This window comes from Cuculus canorus, chromosome 21, assembly GCF_017976375.1.
Source record: "Cuculus canorus isolate bCucCan1 chromosome 21, bCucCan1.pri, whole genome shotgun sequence".
NCBI classification, from domain to species: domain Eukaryota; kingdom Metazoa; phylum Chordata; class Aves; order Cuculiformes; family Cuculidae; genus Cuculus; species Cuculus canorus.
In genome coordinates, this window is record NC_071421.1 from 401,516 (window position 1) to 414,286 (window position 12,771).

The 12,771-nt window shown below is 44.1% G+C and overlaps 1 protein-coding gene across 7 annotated transcripts in view; it reads left to right on the plus strand.

Annotated features, from left to right (window-relative positions):
• Positions 1-12,771, plus strand: part of RERE (arginine-glutamic acid dipeptide repeats) — a 232,565-nt gene that overhangs the window by 205,164 nt on the left and 14,630 nt on the right. For all 7 annotated transcript variants that reach the window (XM_054085460.1, XM_054085461.1, XM_054085457.1 and 4 more), the window contains one exon: positions 10,955-11,117. In XM_054085460.1, coding sequence (XP_053941435.1) covers positions 10,955-11,117 — 163 coding nt within the window. The remainder of the gene's footprint in view (positions 1-10,954; positions 11,118-12,771) is intronic.

Genomic DNA, 12,771 nt, shown 5'->3' on the forward strand with positions numbered 1-12,771 from the left:
AGCCCTCCACTCTTCATCTGGAAAATCTGCTGGTGTAGAGAAATGTTCTTGGAAAAGAATGTTCCTTCAGGAAAAGGAAAACAGCTGCTCAGGGGGCAGAGCTGAGGGAAGCGAAGTCTGTGTTGAATCAAGGCTTAATGACAGGGGGACTGGCCAGGAGGTTTTGTTTGCAGGTTTGTTATGTTGCCTACAGCTCAACTGAAGAGCAGAGCGTGAACCCATCCTCCTTAAACCCGTGTGTAGTGGGAGAGTGAAGTCAGCAGTGGTGAGCCTGGTGGTTGAGTTATTTGATGCTTTCCAGGTGTGAAATGGATGGCTTTCTTCCTCTGTCTGATTGTTTCAGGTGTTGGACATCCTGTGATAGAGATTTTTATTAAGAGGTCAAATTCCAGCAGTCTTCAGCATGGAGTCAGGGGTTGTGATAGTCTTCATCATGAAATATCCATAACACTGGCAATTAAAAAAAAGGATGGAAAATTTCTGGTTCCATGTGTTTGCACGTTCACTTTCCTCATTAGCAGTGAGGATGATTTTCCATAGTTTGCCTCCTGTTTTTCAGTGTTTTCTGAACGCTGTTGTTTTTACCATGACTTTTATTCTAAACTGTGAAAACTCAACAGCTCCCCTGTAGGCCATGAGCTGCAAAGGGGAGGAAGCTGTGTTAGGAAAGGGAATCCTTAAGTCTGACAAGCTGGGCTTTGTGTGATGCATCACAGATGTGTTTGGAAAACCACAAACATCTGTTACATCGTGGTGTGGAATGCAAGTCAGTGGGCAGACGCATCGGCACTCTGAAACAGTGCTGCTCGTGGGCAAGTTGCATTGCTGGTGATTGTCTCAGAACTAAGTGGATCTTCAATTCTTATTTCTATATTTAAATAAAAGCAGTTACAGAATGTAACATTCTAGGATAAAATGGCTAATTCCTTCCTTACATTTCGGCTCTTCTTGTGGAAAGCTGCTTACCTTCCAAACTTACAGAGTTTTCAATTGCTTATTTATTTTAGTGTCTGTTTCTTTGGTTTTTGGGATGAATCTTCTCAGTGACCACTGCCTGCCCAGGAAAGAAATGGGGCTGGGATTGCAGAGCACAGTGCAAGTGATCTTGAGGCAAAAAACAGGTCTCCAAAGGAATAAGGGGGGAAAAAGCCCTGTCTGACACCATGGGAGTGAGCTCTAACTGAGAATGTAATCAGATTCCAGTAATAGGATATCATAGAATCAGAATGCTTTGGGTTGGAAAGAACCTCAAAGCCCACCCAGTCCCACCCCCTGCCATGGGCAGGGACACCTCTCACTGAATCAGGGGCTCCAAGCCCCATCCAACCTGAACCCCTCCAGGGATGGGGCAGCCACCACTGCTCTGGGCAGCCTGGGCCAGGGCCTCCCCACCCGCACAGCAAAACATTTCTTCCTAAGATCTCATCTCAGTCTCCCTTCTTTCAGCTTGAAAATGTTCCTTCTTGTCCTCTCGCTGCACTCACTGATCCACAGCCCCTCCCCAGCTTTCCTGGAGACCCTTTCAGGACTGGAAGGCTGCTCTAAATCTGCTCTAGTATTTTGAGAATCAGAGTTGTTTTGAAATCTTATAACGTAATATATTCTAATTTTAGTCAGGAAGGCATGAGACAGACTAGTTTCGTACAAGGAAGCAAACAGAAGTCCCAGTGATCATTAACAGGAGGACAGTCCTTGGTGACCCATAAAATGTTGTAGGATTTGCACGTTTGACTATTACAGGAAAGTTTGGGGGTTGGAACTTCTTTCCAGACCATCCAGGGACCCTAGCAGTGTGGAATGATGTGCTTTGTTGGACCTGAGATGCTTGCCCACTCATGGACTAATTGGTGAGTTTTAAACTCCAGCTTGAAAGACAGCCAGAAACTTCTGTGTTAGATGTTGAAGCCCCCAGTGTGTTGGATAATCTTTGAAAGATGTGAACGCTTCACCATTTGACATAGTCCTTTCAGATCAGTAAATAGCATCCGTCGTATCACTGTGTCCAGAAGGGTAGTTTGCTGAGCTGTGCGATGTCTCTCTGGTTTAGCTAATGCAGAGTGGGGATTATTTTATTGCCTTTCCCTGATACTCTAGCAAGAGGAAACCTTTCTAGTTCTGCTGAGCTCCAAGTCAGTGATTTCTGCCATCCCTTCAGTTGTCAGTGTCAGTGCCCGCTGTGGCCAGCACAGCCCTGCAGAAATGCAGGACATTGATTCAAAGTGACAATTAACTGGAAGTGGTTCGGTTTAAATACCAACTTGTGTTATTGCTGTGAAGTAGTTGACTAACAGAACAAATAAAGCCAACAATTATAACACGGGACATGTTTTGGTAAAGTTTGGTTGGATTCTATTGTTAAATGGTCATCGTGCAATAATAAAAATCATAGAATCATAGAATAGTTACGTTGAGGATTCCAGAACTGGACACAGTACTCCAGATAAGGTCTCAGGAGAGAGGAGCAGAGGGGCAGAATCCCCTCCCTCGACCTGCTGCCCACGCTGCTTTTGATGCAGCTCAGGAAACTGTGAAGTAGTAAAACTTGGATAATCACAAGCTTAATTTCAGTTGTGCAGAATTGGAACACAAATCAGCATGTGCACACCTTACTGAGATGCGGGAGGATTAAGTTCCCTGCTGAATAATAGAATTAAATTTCTAATACTTCTGTTAAATGAAAATTATGAAAGTAGAAAGCTCTGCTGCCCTTGCAGTCGCAGTGTCGCTTCCTACACACATGTGCACATACGCAAATTAGACTTATATTTAAATTAATTAAAGCTGACAGGCAAACCACAACAGAAAGCAGTTGGGTTGGGGATGAAATTACCAAAGTCAATATTTTTGCTCGGTTTGAATAGCTGATTTGTATTTGATACAATTTTAGCCCCTATATAAAACCCATAAGCCATAGGAACCGCTGTGGTTGGTGGAAGCTTTTCCATTTTCTGGTAGCCATTCTACGCTGCCAGTACATTTTTTTTCCTAACAGTCCTTTCCCTGGCTCCGAAATGGATTTCCCCCAGCCACTGTCATTCAATTATCACCTCAGGAAATGCATGGATATAACTGATGATCCCTTTACAACATCCTGCGGTATTCCACTCCTCCCATCTTTCATTTTTCTTCTCGCTCCAGTCATTAGGTGTAACGTTGCTGATGTATATTTTATAGGGTGACCCTGACGGCTGTCGCTTTAAGGGTGTGCAGAGATAATAAGATTGTGCATGTAATGAAGGGCAGATAAATAGAAACTTGTTTACGGAATGGAGTGTGGTAGTTTTAACTGCTTTATGGCTTCCTTCTCCCTCATACCTACACCCACGTGAACCATTGATGCCTTTGTTTTAAACAGTGAAAATGTGATGTATTGGAGGCATAGAGAACGATACCATTGTGATGTAGCCACTAGCAGTGAAATGGGCTTTTGTCTCACACCTGAACTCCAGCAATATGCAGCCAAGAAACTTAATTATTGAGCTAGTGCAAAAAGAAAGTGCAGTTAAAGGGATGATGTATCAGTGCTTGGCACCTTCATTGAGAAAATCCTACTCCTTGTATTGTGCTGCTGAATTTTTTATGTCAGCGGAATGCATGGAAAAGCAAGCATGAAGGGAGAAGGATGTGATACAGTGCAGGCTGTGCTGAGCTCTGCTCTAAAAGCTTTTCTAAATACCTTGCATTTCATTTATCTGGGTATTTATCCCACTCTGCTTTTTGTCCTGATGTGTGAGCTCCGATATCAAGAACTTGTTGTTTACAAGAGGCTGGCAGCGAGGAACGGTGCATGAAAACCACTGTGAACTGCGGGAGTTCAGTGTGGGTTGTAAAATGGAATGAAAGAATTGCTGGCTCAAGAAAAGAGAGGCTTCTTCCATCTAGGGATAAGCATTTAATCTGTTCTTCAGAACAACATTGTGCTTAATTCACCTGGCCTACGTGTGTTTTGTTAGGGGCAGCACTTGGGGCATCAGGATGTCGTGTGGCAAGGGGAAAAAGGTATTTGTGTTTGCTAGGGAGAACAAAGGGATCTTGAACAGTGGGTTGAAAGGAAACTTAAGTGTGTGCCAGCCTCAGCCTCAAGAGGAAGGGAGGTATCCTGGCTCCACAGGCGCTAAATTACATTTTCTGGCTCTGTTTGCATGGAGCAGTTTGTGCTGGGTGAAGACATCTCATCAGTGCTGATGGCTTAGGCCATGCTGGGTTGGGAGAACCCTCTGTATGGCAGAGCCTGAGAAGGGCTGGTGGATGTGGGGACACACTGGGGAAGCTTAGTAGAGGAGGAGGGAAGATCACAGAATCATTGTGGTTGAAAAAAACCTCAGCTTATCCATTCCAAGCATCAACCCAACACCACTGTGCCTACTAAACCATGTCCCAAAGTGCCCCCTCTGTGTTAAATGATTGGAGTTAAAAGTGGTCAAGCAAATCAGGATTTCAGACCTCAGAAATTTTGTTAATGTAAGTTGCAAAGAGGAGCCAAGTAGAAGAAAATTCCTTGGCAAATGTGTATAAGGCAAGCAGGTTCTTAATTCTTTCCCCATATTGATAACCTGAATTGATCAAGTGCTGGAGGTGGTTGTGAGCGTACCTGGTGTCACTGGCAGTGAGTACGCGGTCCTGCAGAACTATAACCGGCTCTATTAAAGCTAGGCTCTAATAATTAATAATGGATGCAGCCAACAGTCTGTGAGTTCCTGTGGGGACTGGGAACTCTGTTGATTAACAAAGAGGCATCTCTGGAGGAAGAAGCCTTAATTACAAAAGCTTTATTTTCATTCTGGCGTGCTGTACAGCTGGAGGGAGGATCAGCAGCTTTTAACTGGGGCTGGGGCTTAAAACAAGGCACTGCGCGTTTGTTTTTGCAGAACTGATAAAGCGGGTACACAGATCCCTAGAAGTAGTCGTGGGGAGGAATAAACAGTTTGCATAGAGCAAATAGCTAAGATAAATTCCATAATGTGCCAATTATCTTATTCCCTACCAGTATGTGCAACCTTAATTATGAACACTGGAAAAAGTTAGCAAATGACCTACATGAAAATTGTGAGTTAGATGTGGCACAGAGACAGCCAGTCTTCTCCTAGAATTGTAGATGGAGTTCTTGGCAGAGACCAGGGAGAGAAGACTGCATTGCCATCCAAGAAATAATAAATAGCTAGAGGAGCTACTAGATCAAATGCCTATGCTTGTAAAATATGCTAGAGAACAGAGAGACCTGCGGGATATTCCTTAGAAAGCATCCCACAATTTTTAATGTTTTTTTTTTTGTAGTGTTAGTAAAATATTACTTGTTTTTTAAAAGCCTCTCTTAAAATTTCAGTAATGTTTCAGATTATGCAGTATTCCTGTACACCCAAGGTGAGCATTAATCAGTGCTACTGAAAAGCTGCTGCAACTTATTGCTTAATTAGAGCATATCTAAACCTATTTGTCGTAGTTGGCAGAGACACGTAGACGAGGCTTACAGTTGCAGCAGTGCCTAGGTTCAACTCTGGAGCTGCACGCAGCTGTTCTTTCTCTTCTCTGCTTCATTAGTTGAACACTTTAACTTGTTCAGACTTAAGATTTCCACATTTCCTCCATCCTTTGGCAAGAAATGGCCATGCCGTGCTCTCTGCTTGTTGCCCAGCTCTGCACTGGTGTAGCAACCAAGCTGTTCTGGAGGTGAGAGCATCGTTGTGTGACTGTGCTAGCCGCTTTCCATATATTTATCCTGAGTTGGAAAGGACCCACGAGGATCATCGAGTGCAACTCCTGTCCCTGCACAGGGCAACCCCAACATTCATACCATGTGTCTGACACCTTGTCCAAATGCTTCTGGAACATTGTTAGGCGTGGTGCAGTGACTGCTTCCCTGGGAGGTGTTCCAGTGCTCCACCACCCTCTGGGTGAAGAACCCTTTCCTGCTATCCATCCAACCTAACCCTCCCCAGGCCCATCTTCCTGCTGTTCCCTCAAGTCCTATCACTGGTCACCAGAGAGGAGAGCTCAACGCTTGCTCCTCCTCTACCCCTTGTGAGGAAGCTGTGAACTGTGATGAGGTACCCACTCAGTCTCCTTCAGGCTGAACAGACCAAGTGATTTAGCCACTCCTCACACAGCTTCCACTCTAAATGCTTCATCAACTCTGTGGCTTCCTGGACATGCTCCAGCACCTTTACATCCTTTTTATACTATGGCTTCCAGAACCAGTACCTTCAGTTCTGTCTCCCAGCATAACAGTAACCAGGGTTCTTCTGTAACATCTCAGGAAGCGACCTGGACTGTTAGCAGGACTTGGCGTTTGCAGTCCATTTTCTTGACCTTTTTTTGAGCAGATGTAACTGAGATTGCTAAAAGTAGGGGATTCAGTGGAGGAGGCAGGTGCTTCAGACAGCGTTTTACCACAGGACTTGGGTAATGGGGAGCATTAGCTAAATTGAGTTCACTTAATAAAATCTTGATGCATTCCAGAAAGGTTGTGAATTCATTAAGGCCACAGCTGGACAATCTGTTCCCCTCTGGTCTGCCGTGACTGGGTTAGAGCCATCGAAGAGAGTTGCCATTTACCTTTGCTGTTTAATTACTGTAAAGCTCTTTCCTTCAGCCTGCCCCCCCTTTTTTCCCTGGCAGAGCGATGCTCTGGGGAAATTAAACAGCAATTATTCTGTTTGCTCACTCTGTTATACCATAACAGATAGTTGAAGGTAAGGTGATGTGTTTGTGTGATTGGCTTCCATAGGAGCAGCCTCTGTGCTGTCAGACCCTCTCCAATCCCGAACTGCACAGGCAGTGTTAATCCTTTGTTTACCTAAGGCAAGACTAAACACAAACATGGAGCACAGCTTGTATTGTGTGTTTTACATTTGAAAACTACTGATAAGAAGTGAGAATCCAGGGCATGCAGCACTCACTGGCTCCTGTTAGCTTGTTAAGGGTATGGAAGAGTCAGTTTGCCTGCCCTGGGGTTTTTGGAAACAACTGGGATAGCTTGATCGAGCTGCAAAGAAATATGATTGAGAGCAGTGGCTGGAAATGGTGGGAGGGATAGGAGAAAAATGCCACACGGCAAGGACTCTCCCAGTAAATGGGCTCTAAGGTGCAAGCAGGAGCGCTAGGATGGGGAGGATGCAAGCTGTGGGGCACTCGGGCTCTCCTGTGTCAGCTCCCAAAGTCTCACTGCTCAGTGTTCCTGCAGGACTGGGTCGGAACCGTTTCTTTCTCTTTACAAATCATCCTTAGAATGGAGCTAAAAGGAGATGAAGCATGACTTCTTTCTGTCTACCTCCAACATGGGGTCATGCAGCCCTGCAGGAGAAGACCAGAGGTCTGAGGAGTTGTGCGCTCTGGCTGGATTTCAGAGTGGTTGAAAGCTGGACCCTGTTTTTTAGTGAAGAGCTCTGTCCTGTCAAGCTTCAGTAATGGGAAAGTAGATGTTCTCAAGAAATTGAATTTATTGGTAGCAGATTCAAAGGGACGGTTGTGTCGGCAACATCAGTATCCGGTGGCCTGAGAGAGGAGGTGGATTTCAGGGACACTGGCCCAAGTTGCCCAGAGAAGAGGTGGCTGCCCCATCCCTGGGGGTGTTCAAGGCCAGGTTGGATGGGGCTTTGAGCAACCTGAGCAAGTGGAAGGTGTCCCTGACCATAGCAGGGAGATTGGAACTAGATGGGCTTTGAGGTCCCTTCCAACCCAAACTATTCTATGATTTTAATGTGCATGTTACTAGCAATACCCAGTTCCTGGCACAAAAAGCTGCGAAGGAGACACAGAGTGTATTTGCAGGTGGTTAGGTTAGGGCTGTTCCCCTGGATGTAAACCTGCTACCCAGAAAATGGGATTTGGAGCAGCTGGCCACAGCGCTCCCCCAGTGAACAAGCCCCAGAGCTCCTGCCTTCATCCTGCACTTTGCAATTACAGTGAAGAGCTGTAGGATGTGTTGACTGCGAGACCTTGTGGTGAGGTGAGATCACCGGGAACAAAATGATCATTACAGGCCATTCATGTCAGCAGCTTTTATGCTTTTCTGTTTGCTTGCAAGCAAAAAACAGCAGCTAATTTGCAAGGCTGCCTTTTGTAAAAGGGCCTTTTGATCAATGCTCGCCTGTGTTAATGTTTCAGTAGGCTATTGATTTCTGCAACAGCTTTTGTTCCCTGAATTTATGTGCCACGGATTTCAGCAGTGCACACTATGCATGTTTGATTAAAGTTCATTTGACCTCACTTGCAGTGAAGCTGGAAGCTGTTTTCACTCCCTGTTTGTAGAGCCGAAGCTTTCCTGACTTACCCCTTTGTGCTCCCGCGTCTGCCACCCGTGCAGACCCCAGGATGCTGTTTCTAATCCTTCCAGACTTGCTCCACTCCAGCATTTAATCCCTTAGGTAGACAATGTAATATTAGATAGCCAGGCAGCTAATAATATCTGGCATGGAATTTTTTCAGCGTAGTACAACTCAACAGTGTGTAAGGATGTCAGAGGAACGTTCTCTGCGCCTGCTTCCTCTCTGGCTTTTACTTCTTCATCCTTGTCAGAGAGTTGAGTCATTTACTGAGTCGTAGCTCTGCAGTCGGACGATGAATTTGAAGTACAGAATGTTCTTCAGTCCTTTATCCAGATGGGGTAAAAATAGTTGGATAAACTTCTGTTTCATCTTTATCTGCTGCAGCTTTGGATGGGTCTTGGGGAAAATAAAAGCATGATGGTCATGAAGTTCATATTTTCTATAAATACATACCATTCCTTTTTTTTAAAGTTTGGTTCTTAATGCACTGTTTGTAGGAGATGTTAAACTTCCCTTGGGACCTGATGGCTTTGATGTGTAAATAGAGCTCAAATAGGTTCCGAGTTTCCTATTTTGTGATGGAGGAAAGCAGATTGGTTTGCCTTCTGCTGTTACCTGTGTCAGAGGACACATTAACTCACTGACATAAAGACATGGGATTTAATGACTTGCTTCTGGATGCTGATGCCTCAGATTTGGTAGAAAATAATTTATAGGTAAAATGTATCAGGTTTAATTTGCAAGAGACTTTCCAGCTCAGAAAAACATCACATAAGCTTTTCTGCAAGGCTTCATCCACCCGCTGGCGCAGGTCGTATCCTTGATTTGACAAACAGTTGTGCTGCGTGGACTTTGTGCCCTCTTAATGGACTCGGAGTAAAACGGCATTTCTAAAGCAAACACATACAGTGGAACACGCAGCAGCAAAGCTGGGTGCTGAGCGCCAGAACTCTCTGTTCTTCCCAGGTCTGACATAGCTTGAATGCTCATTGCCAGCCCACATCTGTTTTAGTTCTGGGTTCTCTTCAGGGAAGGCATAGATAGAATCATAGAATGGGTTGGGCTGGAAGAGACCTTAAAGATCATCCAGTTCCAACCCCTGTGCCATGGGCAGGGACACCTCCTAGTGGATCAGGATGCTCAAAGCCTCATCCAACCTGGTGAGATAGATATAGATATAAATATAGATATATATCGTAATACATATATAAAGATACATATTTATAGTAGGGCTTTTGTCCTTCAGAATCACAGTTGTAGGTAATGATCCATTTTGCGCATTTACTCCTTCCTTTCTCACCAGTCTCATTCTGCACACAGTTCAGTGCAAATATTGCTCAGGGCTGTGGGGATCAGTAGCATCGATCCGAGGCTGTGGGATGCAGATTAAAGATGCCTCTGTTTTGTCTATCACCAGATCTCACAGTTGTTGTGTTCTCTTTCTGGTGTTTCTGTTTTTAAATTAGGCATCGGCAAAATTCTTAAGGGCCTTAAATGTCAGCAACAACTGTCTAAACAGCATCCTCCTTTGGCCTCTCGAATGTTTCAGATGTCCCCGTGAAGTGAATGGGATTGCTGGTTTGTAGCCCTTGGGAGAGTTTGGATGAAGGGAGTGTCGGTATTAGAGTTAACAGAGTGATCTGCCCGGAGTATGGGCTGCAGGATTTCCCCATGGAGGGAGCGGGAGGTGGTGTTTGATCCCTTAAAATGCAGTTCAAAGAAACCTTTTGTGGGCAATTCAGGTGTGTTTGTTCTGATGTTGATTTTTCAAGGGACTGGTTAGAACTTCGTAGCCTTTCTCTTGCAACTTGAAAGAAACACCACCTTTTACCTTAGAGGCAGCGGAGTCACTAGGAAATGATGGGGTTTCAAAGTAAGAGAAAATAGATTAAAACCACATGCTGTTCTTCAGTTCGGTGTTGCATCCGCTAGTGTGAATGGCAGCTGCTCCAGGTTTTGAATGTAAGCCAGCTTCTTTATGCTGTGAAATTATCACTCATTTCTCTAGATGTGCTCTTTTAACTGCTTAATTAATTTAGATGTGGGCATATATATTCACATTAAAACACATTTTACTGTAGTAGAGTTGAGATATGGTTATAGACTTTTTGCTGAATGCATCTTTATTTCAACTTTCAGCTGCTTAAACAGGAATATTTAAAAATATTGATATGCAGAATGGAGGTTGACAAAATGGCAGTATCTGTTTGAATTGATCCTTATTCTTTCTGTAAACACCAGAGAGTTCTTGGCGGCTATCAGTTATTGGTTCTGACAGCTCACTGACAGGCAGGACCTCTCTAGATGCAATTCCTCAGGAGTTGTGCGGAGGTGCCAGCAGAATGCTGACAGCAAGATGCGGGCACCCACTGCTGAGATGTTGAGGCCAGCAGTGCCCGTAGCATCCAGGTGGAAGCTGGATACGTGCTACCCAACCTCTTTTCTAGTTGGAGGAGGAGAGGAGTAAGAAGGCATCAATGTACTTTTTGTTCCTTCCCTGCAAAAGCAAGCCAAAAATAATGAGGGTTTTTTTTTTTTTTATTTTCTGTCTTTTCCTTTTGTCTGACTGAAATCCATCGTGAAGCTTCTTACAAAAATACGTGTGCTCACTTAGGGAGAGCAAAAGGGAGGAAAAGAGCTGACGAGTCAGATTTGCATGCCCCTCTAACATACTCCTTCTGTGTTTGCAGGGAGAACTAATCACCTTCTATTACTATTGGAAGAAAACTCCTGAAGCAGCAAGTTCTCGAGCCCACCGTAGGCATCGAAGACAGGCTGTGTTTCGGAGAATTAAAACTCGAACTGCTTCCACTCCGGTCAACACTCCCTCCAGGCCCCCCTCCAGTGAATTCTGTAAGTGGAAGCTAAAGGCAATGCATTTATCTTTGTTTAGATGCAGGGAGCAACAGTAATGTAGTGGTGCTGTGCCGTCAAGTGAATGAAGCAAGGAAATGGAGTTCAGGCAGTTGCCCTCTTCTGGTCTTGTACCATTATGCTGGAATGTGATATGCGTCTTTGATCACCAAGCGCTTTGTGCAATTCGTAAGCATAAAGGCATCCCTTAAGGATGGAAACACTGCCCTGGTGTGGAATTTCCCTACTTTTTTTTGTGGGTTTGTGTTGTATTTTCTCCTAGCTTATTACAGTAATGGGGATTAGAAAATGCAGAATGGAGGGAGTCCTCCATTCCTTTAGAAAGAAGCCTCTTTCGTCCTTACTTGGTCACCCACGCCTTCTGCTTGATCACAGTGTGTGCTGCAGCCGGCACTATTGTGTCTTAACGCATCTTGGAAGAACTTTGGCCTTGACTGAAGCAGAAGTGTCTAAACCAAGAATAATGACCCAAACCAGTGGAATTCCTGCTTTGCAAAGGGTTACAATTAGTGGTGTCTGCATGGACATAGAAGATTTTATCCTGATGTCAAAGGCTTATATTACCCTGTGAGTTTTAAATCTTTCTGTGGACTAAACCCAGCACATTTCACACACCTTCTAAAGAAAAGGGACAACGTGGATGGCAGAAATGGGCAGAATCTTATTCATGTGGAGTGGGTAGAGGATGTGGTGATTAAGCAATAGAGAGAATTTTTGAAGAGAGTGCTAGTGAGGGAGTAAGAAAGGACTATAAGCTTCTCCTTGCTGAAGTTGATAGGTTTTATTGCTGATTTCTGTGTGCAGAAGTGAGGATCTTTACAGCTTGATCTAAAATACTCAGCATTTCAGAGCGCATGTGGCTGGAAGGACCTATCCATATGCATCTGACTGCAGGCTGAGAATGAAAATCAATTTAGTGAAAGAAAGCAAATCCCAGCCTGGTGTCAATTTTGCAGTCAGAGTTTGAATACCTGCAAGAATTAACGTAGAAATTGTGGCAGTCCTAGCAGGTACCATTATTAAATGGGACCCTGTGTTATTTTGAAGGGTAATGAGTTGATGACAAACACTAATGACCGGTACTGTAGAATCTCTCCTTCTCTATAACCTGCATGCAGTACAAAATATGCTCTTGCAAACTTTAGAAAAACAATATTCTTGCATCAAGGACTTCTTTTTTAATTAAAGATGTGAACAAAAGAAGCCACGGGGCTTTCTGCTTGTGGCAAATTACAGACCTGTTATGTTCTGAATTCATAGTGGCGGTGCTAGAAAAAAGCAGTACTCATTAAGAAAGGATTTACTCCTCAGTTGTTTCTTAGAAGATGAGGTAAGATGCAGTTTTTGTGATGTCTGCACGTTTTCAGTGGTTTAGATGGTGGTTTTTAGCTCACAGCCTTGTAATTAGCTAATTTGCTATTTACTGCTTGCCCTGAAGGAAAGTGGCCCGTTCCATACTCTCCACTCCTTCAAATCGTGACATTGTTGAAATGTAAGTTTGCCACAAGTTAAAACTCTTTACAGAGGCTTGCGGTAAGAAAGGGAAGGCTGATAGTATCCTTGTAGTACTTCCCCTCCGAAAGAATCACTATATTTTTCAGTCAGGTACATTATATACAAGCATCTTGTTTTC